This window comes from Magnolia sinica, chromosome 10 (assembly GCF_029962835.1).
Source record: "Magnolia sinica isolate HGM2019 chromosome 10, MsV1, whole genome shotgun sequence".
Taxonomy (NCBI): domain Eukaryota; kingdom Viridiplantae; phylum Streptophyta; class Magnoliopsida; order Magnoliales; family Magnoliaceae; genus Magnolia; species Magnolia sinica.
Genome location: NC_080582.1, coordinates 72,256,160 through 72,275,986, shown reverse-complemented (window position 1 = coordinate 72,275,986; position 19,827 = coordinate 72,256,160). Strand labels below are relative to the sequence as shown.

General features: G+C 37.5%; 1 protein-coding gene across 1 annotated transcript in view; it reads left to right on the top strand.

Annotated features, from left to right (window-relative positions):
* LOC131257532 (probable WRKY transcription factor 40) overlaps positions 1-4,329 on the top strand; it is a 29,619-nt gene extending 25,290 nt beyond the window's left edge. The window contains exon 4 of the mRNA XM_058258334.1: positions 3,641-4,329. Coding sequence (XP_058114317.1) covers positions 3,641-3,988 — 348 coding nt within the window. The 3' untranslated portion in view covers positions 3,989-4,329. The remainder of the gene's footprint in view (positions 1-3,640) is intronic.
* The last annotated feature ends 15,498 nt before the right edge of the window (positions 4,330-19,827 follow it).

The window sequence follows — 19,827 nt, the reverse complement described above, 5'->3', positions numbered from 1 at the left end:
ACAGAGAGAGACCATGTTAAGAGAGTTCTCTGAGAGAGAGAGAGAGCGCCGAGGGCAAGGAAGAGAGACAGAGAGATAAACAAACAAAGAGAGGTAGAGAGGCATAAAAAGAGTGCAGGAGCAACTGCCAGAGGGAGGGAGAGGGGGGGTTGTGTTAGGGTTCGATCAAGGGAGTCAAAGAGAGAAAGAAACAAAGAGAGAGGGAGAGAGACAGAGAGAGAGTATGGGGCAATGCCAGCTGGCCGGGTTAGGATTAGGGTTTGAATGGAGGGAGAGGGGGAGAGAGGGCGAGAAGGCAAAAATGAGAGCTTCTCGCGTATTTTTTTTTATAGCCAATTTCAAATTATCGATGGCATTTGTCATCGAAGAACTAAAAATGCATTCGATAACATTTGTTGTTAAATTATAGAGTCATTTTTCTCACATTTTTACGTAATGTAATGGGTATTAAAATCTGTGGACAATAACTCTCATTTGGTCAATGAACATTTTGTCTAATCTCGAGTTCTCAAGGACTTTCAAAGGATTCATTCTCCCATATTCAAATATGTTTAAGGTGACACAATATATTAATTAAGGCATATCAATCTCTCCACCCAAGACACTTAGTCATCATGATCTTATCCACAAGAGCAGTGGATTTTACTCACATTGGTTTTTCAGTGTACAACTTGGATAATCTCCCAATTGCCCTAACATCAATTTGTGCTTAAATCACTTTTGCATATATGTCAAGGACTTCTTAAGTAAGATGATTAAAGAATCATACTAATCATCTTCATAGTCCACATTGTCTCTCTAATAGTAAATCTTATGTCTAACATAAACTAAGTATAACAATTCCATGGTTGTCATATTTTTAGCATGTATTTCTCGCATAGTCATCTTTGATCACCTGACAACTCCAATTCACGTAAGAAACACAGGATCTCCTGAGAGAGTAAACTTATGCATCTTGTATACTTCGATCATTATGGAACTAACTAGCATATCTTACACCCAACCAACAGTGTTACCATATGAGTGATTGTCTAACACACCATGAGAAGCCTCTCATTTACACAAGTGGATCATTGGCCAAATTTGTTCTAACATGAATGTCCCTTTTTAAGTAAGGGTCATTATAGTATTGATTTTCCTCTCATTGACTAATACATCATGTCCTCAGTGACATCCTTACGTTTTTAGGTTGGTATCATCTGAGTAATGCCTTAGACCCAACAATCAATGTGGTAGGCAAATAGTCATATCAATAATACTTTCCTCTTTCATTCAACTCTACCCCCAGTGTTCAGGATCAAGGTGAGATGAATATGTTATTCAATTCATATCATGTCAATGTGGAATTAGATCTTACATGTGATTCATTACATACCACCAAGTGATACAACCAGAACCAATGCTCTCATCACCGTCAAGAAGCTTATGATTGGTGATGACATCCTTCCATAGGAATAATGTAGAGTGATTAAATTTAAATCAGCAATGTGAGCATCTTTCATGCAATTTCATCATCCTAAATTAACATCTCAAGAGGCTTTAGACCTAATCTCTCACTGAGATGCTTTTATATGTTCTATGATGGCATCATGTGACTAATGCTTCATATCTCTTTAAGACTTATGAATGAAATGTCATTTCCAATCCCTAATATGGGATTCTCCTTAAATAGTGAAATGAATTAATCATGATACAATCCAATCATGAATCATGTATCACAATGTAATAGTAAATATAAAGTAGAAATAGCAATGAGGAATCATAGGCCAATCATATCATGTGATTAACTACCATTTATAAAATGAATAACAAAACCAAACAATGTTTATCTGGGTCATCAACCCTAAACAAAATCCTCTGAACACTCTACTTTATAACTAAGCTCCTAGCCTTGTAGTGCTCCTATATTCCTAGCCTATGCAACTCATCATCTACTTCACTTTCCATCATGTCTTTTTTTTACTCTTTATATTATTTCAATTTAGTAATTTGTCAAACAATTCATCAAGCATCAAACCATGAAAACTAAGGAAAGTGAGAGGAGAGTTGCACCTGTATTGACCTCCTAAGCGAGTTACTTCTTACAAGCCAGACACTTGTTTCGAAAGTGACCTAACTTCTCACACTGCCAACAGCCTTTCTTGCCCTTTCCTTTACCTTGTTTACCAGCAGGACATCTTACTCCCTTCTGGTTATTGCCCTTGTTCCTTTAGTCATTGTCCCTCCAGTGCTCTCAGAGCACTATAATTTATAGTCTCCTAGTTGCATTTTGGAACTTAAATCCATTGATCTATACTGATTTTTATGTCCAACTCATATTTCATGAGCTACAATGAAGACGTTGCACTGATTTAAGAAATTTAACCATTTGATCAATGGCCTTAATAATGGACGGTCAAGATCATTTACACAAGAGTGGATCTAATCAACAAATTAATTCATCTATTTGTTAAGGACCATCATGGATTGCCTAGTTCTTTTGTTCTGCAATTGCAACCATTCCATCCATGGAATTGGTATGGGTAGGTACCATAAGTCACCTAAGAGACTAGTCACTCACAGTGAAAAGAAGAATGGTCAACCATGCTCGCTTAAGGTGATAACTTTCAATGTATAACACACATCCTATATGACTGTGCCACTCTACAAATCCTCCATCTAAAATACTCATACTTTCTTATTAATCTCTAATTTTAATTTTTTAAGTGATTAAGTTGGCATTGCATTACATGGTATAAGTCTTAAATAGGGATGGCAACAGGCCAGGGCTTGACTCCTAAACTTGGCCCAAAGGTTGGGCCTAGTCTTGAAATCTAGGCCCAATGTTCGTGTAGGGTCAGGCAACTAGATGACCCCATTGGCACAATCCAATCATCAAGTGGACCAACATTATTCAATAAGAATGGATGGTTTAAAGACATGCTAACTCATTCACCTTACATTTGATACTAGTTGGATCCAGGTCATGTTTCAACAGTCAAAATGGTTTCAATGACAGGACTCATGGTAGATGAAGGTTTCTAAAAAATTCTCGAATTAAACTATTTCAAGCCGTTGATCACTTAAATATTTTCTTTATAGTGGCAAGCCCCATAGGGCTAGGGCTAGGCCATTAGCCTGGGCATTGCAATCCCTAGTCTCATCTTGAATAAGAAATGTTTAGAGGTGATCATCACCCTTTGTTGGTAACATAGCTTCTAAAAATAGAAATACTCAACACAATTGAATGTTATTTATAATAAAATTTTATTATGAAAACCATAAAAAGAAGCCATTTGAATGAATATAAATAGTCAAAGTCATAATAATCCAATACAAAGCTTTAGGCATTAAGCTTAATGCACAACATGTGTCTAAGTGGATCTATGTGTGTCTAAGTGCATGCAAGTACAATAACTATACTTAGGCACACTTATCTGCACTTATATGCAAGTACAATATATAAACATTAAGATCTTTTATAATTTATAGATTGGACATGACTCAATTATGTGGTCAGTTCAATCTGATGGGCCAGCCCAACTAGTGAATCCGTTAATGCTTGTTTTTATCCGGAATGTGCTTCATCTAAAATCATATGAAAAGAAAAAAATTAGTTGCGTTAGAATCTAACTTCATTTTTTAATATTTTGGATTCCAGGTGCAAAGATGTGTGGATGATAAATCAATTCTCATGGTAACATATGAAGGAGAGCACACTCATGCGCTCATCAATGGACCCGAAGGCTCGACTTCTTCACCACGTGGCTCAAACCCTAGTTTAGCATATTCTGTCCCCGTTAATGTGCTTCAACCAACCGTCACCCTTGATCTAACCCTGTGTAGGACCAATCAAGAGATAAATAGACCTGCACAGAATTTCAACAACAACAACAATAATGTGGCTGAGTATGTAGCATCTTTAACTAGAAATCCCAACTTCACTGCAACGTTAGCAGCTATAATTGCACAATCCATTGTAAACTCTCCTTATTCACCCCAGAGGTGAAATTTTAAGTTGAATTATTTGAAATCATTGGAATGAGAAAAAATTAAGAAGTTGGATGATTTTGCATGTTTGAAAAGACTCCTTTATAAGTGATTTCTTTTTAATTTCTTTAGGATGTGTTTGGATGCACCAAATATCATGAAAGTTCATGATATTTTGTGGTTAATCTGTATAAGGGTGTATTTAGTTGCACCAAATGTCATGAAATCTTGGGAAACTTTGCACCAAATTTGTAACACCCTGGATATTAAAACCTGAGGATGATCGCTCGAGTATGAGAACCCGAGTATTACACTATGAAGTAACAACTTTACATCTAATCAATAGAAAATTTCATGACGTAAAGCAAGGCAACTATTGCATAAACTAAGAAGATCATAAGTAACAACAAAGCAGTTCAATACAGCTGACAACAAAATGAAATCTCTCAGCAGGGGAATTGTTATTACAACTCAAACAAAACCTAAAGTCTAAGATATGAAAGCAAGTAAATCCTAAGATATCAGTTGAGCTCCAACGGCTCAACTACATTTACATAGAGTTCTTCCTCGTCATACTCCACCTCAGTCGTCCCTAAGATCCCGTCATATGAGTCTCCACCTATCATCAAACCTGCGTCTATTTGGTGCAACCGCACGATTGGATGAGTGAAAACTCAGTGGAAACTTCCCTCAAAGATTCAAGTATATCAAATCATTCCAATGTAGATTAAACCAGCATTTTCATTTCATAAGACAGTAATATTATAAGGCAAAGTCAGATGAATGTATGAATGTATGCTCAAGTCACAAATCTGGGATGTACATCTAACTGTCAAAAGAAAAGACCGCCTGCGGTAGATTAACTGCCTGGAAAAGGCCATGTCAAAAGAAAAGACCGTCTGCGGTAGATTAACTACCTGGAAAAGGCCATATAAGTGAGTGTGCCCAAGGATGTTTGACTTCCTGAAAAAATATTCAGGACACGCTCGAGGAGGTCCTAAAATTCTGAAAAAGCCTCATGTAAAGAAGAGCACCCAAAGTGACACAAATGCACATGCGCTATGAGTTTAACTGAGTGATAGAACTTTCAGTAAATCAAACGTGGCTTACATTGAGCACTCGGAAAAGCTCATATGTCATGCGTGGATGTCATGCACCATGGTATTCATGTACTTTCTTTAGATTTAGCAAAATAGCTCTTTAAATCACATACATAATCAAATCATGTGGTTCTTGCTAAACTATTAAATACCATACAGGAGTTTAATGTGGATCCTTATAATTACTTTAAGCTCAAATGGAGGCCCACAAATGTGGCATATCCATCTCAAGTACAGTTAAACAATTTAGAATATTTAAAAGTTCACTCAACATTTCTTACAACAGAAGACATTCAACATGTATTCCACATTATATAGTTTATAAGACAAAATAAAATGTAATTTAAAGACTCATGTCATAACCACTAGAAATATCCCTAGATTTAAGCAATCGCATATGTGTCATAGAGGATACAAGGCTAAATTCTATACGCATGGATAATCTATATAGAATAGGAATTAAAGTATTACCTCATATACATCAATACTAAATATGAATGACAGGAACAAATTCATATTCGTCACATTTTAAAATTTTCTAGACATTAAATTTAAACTAATATAGAAACCAGTGGTTGTAAGAGTCAATAAGGGTAATTCTTTGCTATATGATTTATAACTAGATTAATATAAAAATCTCTATTTCATGTCATGATTAGTAAAAGCATATTCAACCAATTGTAAATGGAAGTCTTAGGACAACATTCTATAACCATGGTTAATAGATATGGAGTTATAGTAATAGAGATTTAGAGTTACTTCATGACTATCAACCCAAACTAAGAACAAGAAGGATGAAGTCAACATTTATGATTCTACATTAGAGGATTAAGCTAACATGGAAATGAATGAATGAAAGAAGCTATGAGGGATATTCCTCACCTTGGTGGATATTCTCCCTGATTTGGACATCCCAATAAGGTGAGTTTATGATTCCTAAGTCAAAGCAATGATAATCAAATTCTATTCTAGTTTATGTATGGAACGATTGGTGATATGAGTTTGTGATTACTTACTTAACTTGAAATTAGTTGAGGGAAAGGATGTTTCTCAAGGTGAGCAGCTATAAATGATACCTGGATGAATCATTTTGGATTTTAGTGAGTTGCTAATGAGTTAACTCAGCCTCGCTAGTGAGTTAGTAGAAGTTGGGTTTATAAAAGCAGTTTCAATGTAATACCTGCTACTTAAGGGACCAACTCCATTTGATAGTGTTGGGTAGACTAGGGCAAGCTCCACACCAAATCTGAGCTAAGTCAGGGCTCTACTCTGCAACTCAGAGATTTGTCGAGTTGACATGCTAATGACTCGCCAACAACTCAGCTACAGAACTCAGCTGGGGTAGTGATCTACCACAGGGGTCTGCTCATTTTCATCAGACCGAGTTAGTGGTTAATGGGTTGATTTGAGAAGGATATTAAATCCCTATTGAAATTAAAGGTACAATAATGGCGGACTTACTAATTTGCAGAGACGAGATGAAGCCCGAGTAAGAGGAGCTGAGCCAGCAGTTTTCGTGACTCGCTAAGCTCATCCAATTATCCCTGAGTCGACGGGCCATGACGGCAAATTTAGAGCAGGTGGTCTGATTCTCCCTGAGTTCCTTTCGACTTCTTCATCAATCAGTGAGTTGAGCCAGCGAGTTTACTGTCTTATTAACTCATTGAGTCAACCCGATCAGCATGATCGGACTGAGCTGGCACATGGCGGAGGTCCGGAGTGGGAGGACCTATACTTCTTTCTCTGTTTGCCTCAATAGGGCTTCCTCTCCATTAAAACCACCAAGCATAGTGCCCGACTCGCTCTCTACCAAAAGCTTGGTCGAGACCCGACCGAGTTGCACGAAATGCGGTGCCTCCCCCTCTCTTATGAACTCTCTCTTTCTTTCCCTAACTTGCCTTGAAAGTCACCCTTAAAATCGGCTATTTATAGCCTTTCTTCTTTTGGAAATTTCCACAACTAATCATCGAGATTAGCATGCTGTTTAGCAAATGAAGGAGTTAAGAAACTCACCGCAAGAGCTTGTTTGTTTAGTTGAATGTCAGTGTGGGTCTGATCGGTTATTCCTGTTGGACTTTTGATGAGGTGAGCCGTCCGATGAACGCCTCAGATTAGTGAAAGGACCCGATCCTAAGAAGACGGTTTTTACGGTCGATTTAAGGAAGATGACCCATCGGTCATGGTGATTTTGTAACATCCGGCTGATCCAATGATCAGAGGCGTTCAAATGGGTTGAATTATGGTCAGGAGGCTTGTGGGGTCCCCTACACAGTGAGAGATGGACTGTGGATTAAGATATCTCTATAGCAGCTAAGAGTTTCACCACCGCTTTTAATTCTCGTCATTTTCTCAGCTGCTAGGAAAATATCCGGTAGCCCTATTTCAGACGTCTAGGATGGTCTAAGGGAAGCTTCCAGATGGCAGAGAAGGTTGAGATTTGTGGTAACCCGAAATGGAAATTATTCTTTCCGCTTTTTGCTGAGTAGAGAGCCATTTCCGGAAATGGTAGGTGTGACTCGGATCTGGCGTGTTGCGTGGGTGAGGTTCCTAATGTCCTGGGCGAATGGATTTGCCAGCGGGCAATGGCGACATGGATTTCTGTACGAGAGAAAAGCTCCTTGCGCCACGCTGTCTGGAGTGGACTTCCATGCACGAGAGCGTGCACCAACATGTGAAAGACGAACGTGGTTACGGTCGGTGGACCCCACCGATCACGATGGACGGTATGGATCACGGAGACGGCCCCTTATAGTGGGTCGTTTCATGATGAAGAACGGTTGGCTATTTGAATACGAGCTAAGCGGCAAATCAGGTGGAATTCTTGATTTTTTTTAGTTTTCATTGGGTCAAACTCTATTTGACCGTAAGTTTGGCTTGGTGCTCCGCAGTTGTGCACGGGTTGTGTACATACTCCATATATTTGAGGCCCACTATGATGATTTTGATGAATCCAGTCCGTCAATTCATTTTACAAGACCATGATATGACAAGGGACTAAAGATGAGGGAGATTCAAAGCTTAAGTGGGCCATACCAGTCGATCTTTAGGTTTTAAATCGTGATTTTCTATCAATCCGATGGTTGGATCATCTCTAATCTTATCTTTAAGGCTCCTTAGTAGATTCTAGAGGGATTTTAATGGTTTTTACATTATCATATAGTGTCTAATTAAGGGATAGATTCTTAATTTGAGTGTTACGATATGTTAAATGACAATTTGATGAATTAGGTTCTGATTTTAAGTTCAGGCCCTGCCATAGTCTACGTTGAACATTTTTAATGGTTTCTAGGGTTGTCTAATTACAACCTAAAGGTTGATTTCTATAATCGATGGTTGGATTGGAGAAATGAAGTGTTAGATTGATCGACGAAACATTGAGGGTACGATGAGCAGTGGGATCTCGTGATTCGGACTTCTAAATCTAAGGTAGATTATTAGATTTACCTATTCAAGGGATGTCAATATGAAAATAGGTTTCCCTATTAATGTAAGGGTCCATCTTAAAGATCAATCGGTTGGATGACTCAACATATGGGTGAACAGTGCCCTAGACAGTTAGATTGATGTATAATTGTATTCATAAACCGATCTCGACATTTAAGCGTCCATTGTCGTCGCGATCCAATTCAATTGGTTAAGATGGATGGATTTTAAATTGTTGGGTGGTGATGTGTAATGTATGTTATGTGTGTTCCCACACACATTCGCGCTAGATTTAATATAAATGATAACACTTGAGTACTAAAAAGTAAGAGTTGTTACAAAATTAGACTTATCAATAATGAAATATCATAATATTTGGTGCAACCAAATGCACCCTAATTTTTTAGTAGGGGGAAAGTGAGTTGAGTCGGGTTGGGCCTAGGTTGCGCTTGGGCCAAGACCTAAACCTACAATGGGTCGGATTTCGTGGGAGATGGACTTTGGGTTGGGAGTGGAAATGAGTTTGCAATTGTGGACATCCATTGCTTCGATAGCCCACTTAGTATCAAGTGATACATGTCCAGCTCGATAATCAAGATCAACGGGGGAACCACCAGATCTTGGCTATTGACACAAGCCCAGTTAGGGATATTAGCCCATTCAGGCCTATTGAAGCTCTTAAAGGAGGACGCATTACAGAGTTTCCCTGGAAGGCCCACCTCATAGGGAGCCCTGCATTTAGGGTTGTCGACAAGTTTGGTTACGATTGGGTCCCAGATTTTTCAGACCTGGTTTGGTTGGTTTTTTGCCTTGGCCGGTCTGAGTCCTTTAGCATCCAAGTCTCGTTTTTGGGACCCGACCCAGAATCAACCAAGTTCGGACACCCATCGGGATTTTGGACCTCAAATTCAGGTGGGGTCCATGTCAAATAAAAGCGTACATGCGCAATGCAAGCAGGCTCTCTTTCATGCTTGTGGCTTAGCAAACCTCATTAAGTTGCTTAAACATTAGGAGTCAAACTAGTTGTGTGTGAGGGCTACCACAGTGTTTGTATGAAATTTAACGTAGTTAGAAAGGTATTCCCACCATAAAAATGGAATGCCCCAAAAATAAGATTGATCCAACTATCAAGTGGGACACTCCATAAAAAATAATGAACAACCACCCAAAAATCTCTACCTTCATATGAGTCACATCTAATGGTTGGATCAACCTAATTTATGGGGGATGATCCAACTACCAAGTGGGATAGTCCATAAAAAATAATGAACAACCACCCAAAAACCTCTACATTCATATGAGTCACATCTAATGGTTGCATCAACCTAATTTATAGGGGATGACCCAACTATCAAGTGGGACACTCCATAGAAAATAATGAACAACCACCCTGAAAACATCTACATTCATATGAGTCGGTTCTAACAATAGGATCAACCTAATTTTTAGGGCATTCCCCATTTTCATTGTGGGAGTGCCATGGTAAACCAGTGTGATATCATACAAACACTTTAATTGGTCCCACACACCAACTAGTTGGACAAAAAACTAGTTATGTGTGAGCATGAGAGCTTTGTGGCCCCACCATGATGTGTATCGGACATCCACACCATCCATATGATGGCTCCCCTCTAGGTATGGGATATCCTTAAAAACTAGCCATATCAGGAACTTAGGTGGGTCACACCATTTGAAACTATGTGAAATCATGCCTAAAACAACTAAAAGCACTTTGTGAGGCCCACTTGAGTTTTAGAATGGCCTGAGATTTGTTCTTACCCCTCATTCAAGTGAGACACAAGCAATGGATGGACTCAATGTCTGAACCACATCTCAATGGGTCCCATCTAGGCACGGGATGTCCCAAAAACTAGCCATATCAAGAACTTAGATGGGCCATGTCGACATTGGATCCCGAGGGCAGAATCGACTTATGCTTCCACGGGTGCCTTTTCTAAGGGCTTTGCATTGTAATTAAAAGAGTATTATGTTTGACTAGAGTCACCACTAGCTAGTTGCTTCGTCTCTAAAGTCAACTAGTCCTTATAAAAACACTAAGAGAAAGGATCCAAAGATTCACAACCCTAAGATGATTCTTAATTTGGTCTATGATCAGAGATTTAGGGTAAAGGATCACGATTACAGAGAGGGAAGGTGTTAGGCACTCCCTCTACCCATACTGTCGTATGGTCTCTACTTCACAAAATCTAATTATTCTTGAGAGTTAAGGACTAGTTCTCATGTGCAAACAACACAATGATGTGTGTGATGATGTGTTAAATGCAAAGCTTATGACAGGGTTAGGTTTGGGCTAGATAAATCTGCCTCAACCCTTCCACTTGCCAAGTCTAATAACTAGTCAGTACAATTTTTTTATGGGTAGGATCCGACTAAGTCAACAAGCCACAGAGCATACATTTAGGCTAACCGGGTGCAAGATGTAATGTAATGCAAAAATAATGAATCTTGATGAGAAAGTATGTCTAAAAGTAAGTGGGTGTTGCACAATATTAATGCTGAGATTTGATGAAGCTAATTGAAGATTGAAGAACTGGGTGAACGGTAATGTCGCAAGGATTAGATTGAGCGGCTTATATTGATATCACGGTGTCTCAAGCGGCTATAGAATGGGTTGGGCTAAGCTTGACCCGAGCTGGACTCTATCCTATGGTTCTTTCTTCTCCTTGATGGAAAGATGGAGTGACTAGGTTAAAGGCTTAAGGGATTTCTTAAGAGTTTCTGAATGGGAGAGGATCTCTGAATGGGAGGGGATGCTTTGAAATGTGAAGGGAAATGAGGTATTTATTACCTCCAGCATGGTTTTCCTTAATTCTTACAAAGTTCAAGGTTGAAAAAGGTTTGGATGGCTAAGATTTGAGATTGTCACGTGGCAAAACTTCATGAGTAAAATTGGATGGCATATGAGAGGGTATCATTTTTTTTTTAGGATTTGGTTGATATATAGTTGTTGTTGTGGTCCTCTTGGCACATTCATACAGGTCGTAAAGTCTACGGTGGCAATTCACTTCGGGATTATGTTAGTTGCTATGGCTTCCAGCGGTTCTCCATCCAAAGCTTTAGAGCAATTGGAACTTGTTTATTTTCATCCCAATCTTGGCCGTGGGTTTCTTTTCTATTCTTTTTTTTGCTACCCTTATAAATTTTGTTATTACTGCTACATAGAATTATATGATAAGTGAGGCCAGTCACCAATTGTGGTGTCCGCCCAAAAGATTGCGGCCTATTTTATCATCGTAGAGTAATCTGACACACTATTAACCTTGGCTTTGTAATTTATTTCCATCCTTTGGTTTTTTTAATGTATTGTAGTATCTGATGAGCCATATACATGTATTATTCTCCCTCATTAATATAAAAGAGAGGGTTCTGGAAAGTTTATCAGAATTTGAAAGTTGTACTGGTCACCATAGCCGAAAATAACAATTTGTAACTGCAGACTGAGAAGGTGATGTTTGGACGCAAGAAAGAAGAAATAGATATGTAATTGTTTTTTGTCCCACTCCTATAACATTCCTCACCGTGGTATGTTTAGAAATATATTACTTGGTATTAGCCAAAAAGTCGGAATTGCACTAACTTCTTTTTCTAAACCAAACAGGACATTAGTCAATAGCAACATGTTCCCCCATTCAATACATGTTTTCAAACCTGGTAATTCAGGTACAGTGGTATTTCACTTTGTCAAACTTCCTATAAAAATGCAGTTTATCCCAAAAATAGAATTAGTTTTTATGAACCTGGTATTTTGCCAAACATGGGATAGAACTTTCTAACCACCATGGTGTTATCAGACAATAAAGTGAGACGGGTAATAATTGAAGTCGTCTAATTCAATACATCCTAATACCACCGTATGGGCCGGTTTTTTTAAAAAATTCAATTCTTAATTTTAACAAGATTCCCGTTTAAATTAATTTATGTTTCTCAAAACAAAAAGGAAAAAAAAAAAAATTACTTTCTAATCATATATGTGAAGTAAATTTGTTGATCCATATCATTTTATTCATGCATGACCTTCCTCGCTCTAACTGGAAGTTAAGTGGGGCCCACTATGATGTTTGTGAGAAATCCACTCTGCCTATCTGTTTTGCCTGATCATATTAGGACATGTTCTAAAACTCAAGAGGGCTGCATGACATGAAAAAGTAGGTAGCAAAATGCCTATCCTCGTAACCTCCCTAGTGTCCATGCTATCCATAGCTTTCATATGATCATTTCATTTTCCTTCACTTTAGTTTTATATTTATTTAATTTTTTGATCCATGTCCTAACATGATCCGGACAAACAAATGGTTGAGGTGGATTTAAACATTATGGTGAACCCATCTAACTTCCTATACCAAAGTTGCAAGAGGCTGAAGGTAAACCGCGGACTAAGTACTACCCTGGACGTGGTTTGGCTGGTGACCCCAACATCAGCCTGCTAACTGAAAGCTTTGTATGTTAGGCTGTCCAGCCATTTTGGTAGCTCATTTTACTCATGAAGTTAAAAACCAGGTAGATCCAAAGCTAACTCAAAAGGACCACACTGAAACAGTAGAAATAGAACGCTACTGTTGAAAACATCTCGAGGCCCACGGCAATATTTATTAGACATCGAATCTATTTGTAAAGTCACGTAACATAGATGAAGGGAAAACACAAATATCAACTTGATCCTAGGCTTATGTGGCCTCCAAGAAGTTTTGGATAGTTAGTGTTAAATCTCCATCATTTCCTGTGGTGTGGGCCTCCAAGAAGTTTTGGATAGTTAGTGTTAAATCTCCATCATTTCCTGTGGTGTGGTTCACTAGAGCTTTGGACCTGCCTTATTTTTGGGCTCATGCCTTAAAATGAGCTGACAAAATAATGGATGAACAATCTGTGGATAAAACAACTACAACTTGGTAGGGTAGCTTTGACATCAGCCAGTTGGTGCTGGGTTACCAGCCTACCTCAGCCGCTAGCAACAGGCAAGCTAGGAGAGCCACCATGATGTATGTGATTTATCCACAACATCTACATATTATTTTCATATCATTCTATGGGACAAGTTATAAGACTCAAGTGGTCAAACATCTACTGTTGAAGACATTTTAGGGTGACAGGCCTTTTGGATCAAGCTGATATTTGTGTTCTCCATTCATCCGGGTCTATGTGATCTTACAAACAGGTTGGATGGAAATTAACAATCACGGTGGGACCTAAGAAGGTTTCAACGGTGGGTATCTTTATTAGTGCTACTTCATGTGGTGTGGTTCACTTGAGCATTAGATTTGCCTTATTTTTTTGGCTTGTTATCTAAAAGGATATAGAAAAATGAATGGACGGTGTAGATAAAACCCACACATCATGGTGGCCCTTACAACCCCTCTGTGTTCCTGGATACATATTGGTGGCATGGTACTTCATCTGCATGTCCCTTAAGCCTAGGATTCCGATGGCCTGCGGAGGAATTTCATGGGACGGCAAGCTACATGGGGCCTGCGACGGGAAGCTAGGTAGGGCCCATCGTGATGTTTGTGAGAAATCCACTAGATGGGATGAAGGAAATCGGATTGCATACTGAGTTACTCAGTCCACTCTTATCATACTGAGTGAACTCAGTTGGGGTCACCTTGAATGTATGCGGTCTATTCACACAGTTCATCCGATATTCCATCTAATTTAAGGCGTTGAGCTGATATTTCATCTAATTTAAGGGGTTGAGCTCAAAACTGAAGCATATCTGAAGATCAAGTGGATCATACCACAAGAAACAGTGGGGATAATGATTTCCACCATTAAAACCTTGCTAGGCCCCACAATGATATTTATTTGTCATCCAAGCTGTTCATAAGATAATGCAGACATAAATGAAGGAAAAATACAAATATAATCTTGATCCAAAACTTTTGTAGCCCCCAAGATGTTTTAAACGTGAGATGTTTAATTCAACTGTTTCCTCATTTAAACATTGTATATGCTTTATTTTTTTGCTCAAGCTTTAAAATTATCTTTATCTTTTAAAATAGATTAACAATGCCAATAAAATACATAAATCATGGTGAACCTTACACGGTTTACTCGGTACCGCTAAGCCTATACTCATTACGCAATCAGCTTCCGGGTGAAGTAAGGTGCAATCGTACTAATTTACTCAGTCTGCTCTTATCTTACTTAGTAAACTCTGATAGGCCCACCTTGAATATATGTAGTTTACCTACGCGGTTCATCCGTTTTCTCATTTCATTTAAGAAGTTAGACCAAAATTGAAGTATATCCGAATCTAAAGTCCACCGTACATAGGAAAATGAGGGAATAATGATTTCCACCGTTAAAACGTTTATAGGCCCCACAGTAATGTTTATTTGTCATCCAACATTCATGACATAACATAAACATCGATGAAAGCTAAAAAAATATAATCTTGATCCAAAACTTCCGTGGCCCTTAATAATTTTTCAACAATATACATTTAATTCACACTGTTTCCGTGGTGTGGTCCACTTAAGCTTTGGATGTACTTCATTTTTGGGCTCAGACCCTAAAATTATATGATAAAATGGATGGAAGGAGTGGATAAAATATATAAATCACGGTGGACCCCACAGTTACTCAGTGCGCAAATGTTTGCGAGGAATCCATTTTGTAAATCGGTTTTATCATGTCAGGACATGCGCCCAAAATTGATGCAGATACTCTTAACTCATGAATGATATGGATGGTAGACATTTCCCTGCTCACTTTTTCGTTTATTCCGACCCACTTGAGTTACGGATCTGGCTCGTCTTTTACCCATGTACTTAGCATGGTCCGGCAGAACGGATGGACGGTGTGGATTTCTCACGAACATCACGGGGGGCCCACCTATCTTCCCGTCACAGGAAGCTTCGCAGGCAATCCGCGTCATCTCGTCCAATAACTGTACTCCACGTCATTTAAATGCCATATGTCTCCATCTCATTGGCTCCGCTACGGCCCTTTAACGTGGCAGCATTTTTCCAAGTATGAGTAATCTCAAGTTTTCTCAGTCGCGTATATATAATTAATGCTTCGCGATACATATGCCCAGATAACATACATGCAAAAGATCTGGTCCGTTAATTATGTATCTAACACTCAGAAAATTCGTTTAACTAAACGAAAAGAAAAATCAGATAATCTGCTTCTGAATTTTAACTATAAACATTAAACACTAACCGTCCATTTTTTTTTCTCTAAAGTATGGATATCCTAATGCAAAAAATAAAAATAAAAAAATGATTTTGAGCCATAGATTTGTCACCGTTTTCCTATCCGATGATTGTCACGGATCTCTAACACGTATCTACACCGCGAATCACCCGTTCATCTAACGCGAGCGACTAGACATACAACTATTCATTCGAACTGCCTCTCTCTCTTACCGTACGAGAATTCCGTGATAGTTGACCACCATTTTCAAAACGGTGGTAACTCATCCTCCTAACAAGTGTCATTCATGCAAATCTATAAGACCATCCAAATCTTGAGGCACATCCTGGATGGGAGCATGCTTCCAAAATAATACTGATCAGGCAATTTTTACCATATGAATCTTACCAAGTTCATAGTTATGATGGCAGCCAACTAAACTCTCACATTATGAAACGTTAGTGTCCCATCAGACCTCTAAATTCATCAGATGCAGCTTACTTGAGCTTTTCGATCAGACTGATTTTTCGTTTACCTATTCATCCTCATATGTCTCACCTGATGAACGGTTCAGATGTCATTTAAACAACTTCATGGCCCGTCTCTACTTAAAATTTATCAAGCCAACTTGACCCACTTGGCTCTAAATGGCTCTGTCTTGATTGACCCAACCCAACCTATCACTAGAGGTGTACACAAGTCGATCTGAGTCCAGCTTTGCCCAACTCGGCTCAACTTGGCCAGCAAGATGCCCAACTCGAACTCGGTTCGACTTGGTCATCGAGCTTGGATTGGTAGCTCGACTCAGCTCGATCAGCAACTCGATTCAGTTCGAGCCGAGTTTGAGTTCGAGTTCAAGTTTTGAGCCGAGTTCGAGTTATATATTGAGTTTGATTTGATTTTAAATTCGATTTCAAATTCAAGTTTGAAGTTAAACAAAACACTAAAATATATAAATTGCATAAATTACAATTATAAAGCTTTGATAATTACATTGTACACAAATTCCAACTAATAATCTTCATAAGAGAAGTGTCTTCCTGATCTTATCACATAATTATAAATTCTTACATTGTCATCTGATCCATCCGAACTACTATCTAATTTTTCATATGCAAATTGATTCACATTTTCTGAGTCAGAAGGTAAAGAGATGTTTCATTCGTGCTTTTTAATATTTTGAACTAGATTTTTCAAACTTTCTTTATTTGAAGATTTGTGCGTAGTACCCAACACCTTATAGAATTCACCGAGACGGGTGAGAAACTTGAATTTGTTACTCTTTTTCTTTTTTGGTTGCTCGTGCTCGATCTTGGTTCAACATTCTGTTGTCTTAGAAGATCTCGCTGAAATCTAGAAAACTCTTTCATAATATGTTTTAAGGCGAGTTGGAGTTGTTCTTCTTTCAAAGTTTTTAATCTAGCTTCCTCTACCTCTTTCGTGGAAGTTATTCGTGTACCATATCCAAAAGGTTTGGATTTAGTGGAAGGTTTCCTATTTGAATTTAAAAGGGTCTGAAAAAGAATTTGGACATCCTTTGGGGCATTAGGGCACGGTTTTACATCACCACCTCGACATGACAAGTGTAACTGAAATCGATTAGTCTTGTTTTACAAACTTTACCCCACACAAACCACACACAATCTTTGTTCTTCCAGACCTTGGTGACAATTTGACTAGGAAAGCATAGTCTCAAATGTTGATCGATTAATCAGATGACGACATATGTACACTCAATTTTTTGTATAAAAAAATCATAATGTTGATGAATAATGTTAACTTGATATAAGAACAAATAAACGCAATATGAATATATAAAAAATAAAAGCAGATATAAAACAATCTTTGTTCCTCCAAACCTTAGTGACGATTTAACTAGGAAAGCGTAGTCTAAAATGTTGATTGATTAGTCAGATGACGACATATCTACATTCAATTTTTTATGTAAAAAAATCATAATGTCGATAATAATTTAAACTTGATATAAGAACAAAATAAAAGCAATATAAATATATAAAAAAACAAAAGTAAATAAATAATAATGAGTAAAAAAATATCACAGTCTCATAAACTCGCATTGCACCACTTTCGAGTTTCAAATTAAATAATATTACATAGCATTCAAGTTTCAACAAAAAAGAAAATAATTGATAAAGGCCTTCATGTAGTTGTTGTTGCAGGTAGAGTCTCGTTATGAATCTCGATCTCTTCATTTTTCTCATCATTAATATCATCTCCTCCCCATATCAGACGCAACCAATCTCTATACAAATTAATGCTTTGATTGTTTTTGTGAAAGTGAGTTTTGATACTTACCCCCATGCTAAATGCGGGTTATGATGTCATTATTAAAATTGATATTGATAATATGTAACATGTCATTATAGATAATGTAGGATATTTTGATTCATTGACCCTCGTTTTCCACCATTCCAAAATATTAAAGTCAGATCGCTTATCGATTGGTTCTTTCAAGTACAATTCTAGATCTAGTCTGAACTCTTATTTGTTCTTGTGTTAAGTAAGACATGAATTCATTTAGCATATCGTCATCATCAATTATAGAAACATCTGTATCTTTACTTTCTTTAACACCTGCTGTAGGTAAAGTAATAACATACGAACTATACAAATCTCCGAGTGCTTGACGAACCTTGAAAGTCTTCGTTACTGCTCTTTCGGTAGAATAAATCTTCATAAAAATAAACTTGACTAAACTCATATTACAACGAGGATCAAGAGCAATTATTAAGGACATCAACAAGTGACATTCGTCCCAATATTTTGCAAACTTCATTTGCATACTAATTATCATCTGTCGTATAAAATCTGAACCCGCACTAGCATTTTTTTTGTCAAGCATTCTTGATCTTCCAAAGAAACGAAAGAAATAGATTCACTGTTGGATACTTATTTTCAAATAAAAAATAAAAAATTTTCGTGCAGTTGTAAATTTTTTTGAGAAAGTTGTGAACTTGTTTTTCTTTGGTCTAATCATCTACACTTGACAACAAAGAATACATTCTATCACGCACTGCATATTCAGAAAATACAATCTATAATTCCATTACTGCATCTAACATTTCATAAATCGAGTTCCAACATATACATACATCTAATTTTAACATTTTTTTAGATGACATATTTAAACGTATATCATTCCATATACACAGTCTCGATGGTAATCCCCTTATATATTTCACACTTTTCTTTATATTCTTTAAATTGTGATCAATTATTTTCAGCCCTTCTTGTACAATCAATTTTATAATATGGGCACAACATCTTACCTGGAATATTTTTTTATCAAAAAATATATTTTCAGTTACCTTGAATTGCTTACGTAAACATGAAATTACACTATCATTTGCTGAAACATTGTCTAAAGTTATTACTGAATTTTTCTTTTCAATGCCCCAGTCTTGTAAACAACTATAAATGCAATTTGAAATAAGTAAACTAGTATGAGGAGAAGGAAGATAACGAAATTTCAAAATTCTTCCAATCTTTATTTATGTAGTATGCAGTTAATGAAATGTATCATTTTCTTTGATTGGATGTCATCCATAAATCAAACGTTAAACTAATTCTGGATACTGAAGCCAAAACTTCTTTCAGTTTCATCTTCTCGTTTGTGTACATTTTCATGCATTCTCTCTGCACAGTGACGCGGGAGACATTCTCAACTCGAGGGTTAAGAAATTGACAGAAAGACCTAAACACTTTATTTTCTATTATTTTGAAAGATTTTTCTTCGAGGATCACTAATCTAGCATACCACTTTTTCAACTTTTCTTTATTAAACTTACGCGTAAATACTACGCCTTGTGAGTCGTCCCCTTCTGACTTGGTAAATGACAACAACTGTTGGCCTAGAGGTAGGAGTCTTATAAGATAGTTTTGCTTATGTCTGTTTAAATGTGTTGTTGATCCCCCTGGATTATTACTGTACAGTGACTTGCAATGAATACACTTAATCTTCAACACACCATTAACCATGACCTCTTCAAAGTCATCTCACATTGTTGATTTTTTCTTTCCTTTACCTACAGTTAAAGACGTGTCTCCCTCTATGAGAATAGGAGATGTGGCTGATGCACCCACACTGGAGGTATTTGGGGCTTCGTCTTCACTAGTCATCTATAAAACAAAGTTCTTGATATATTATAATCTTCACTAT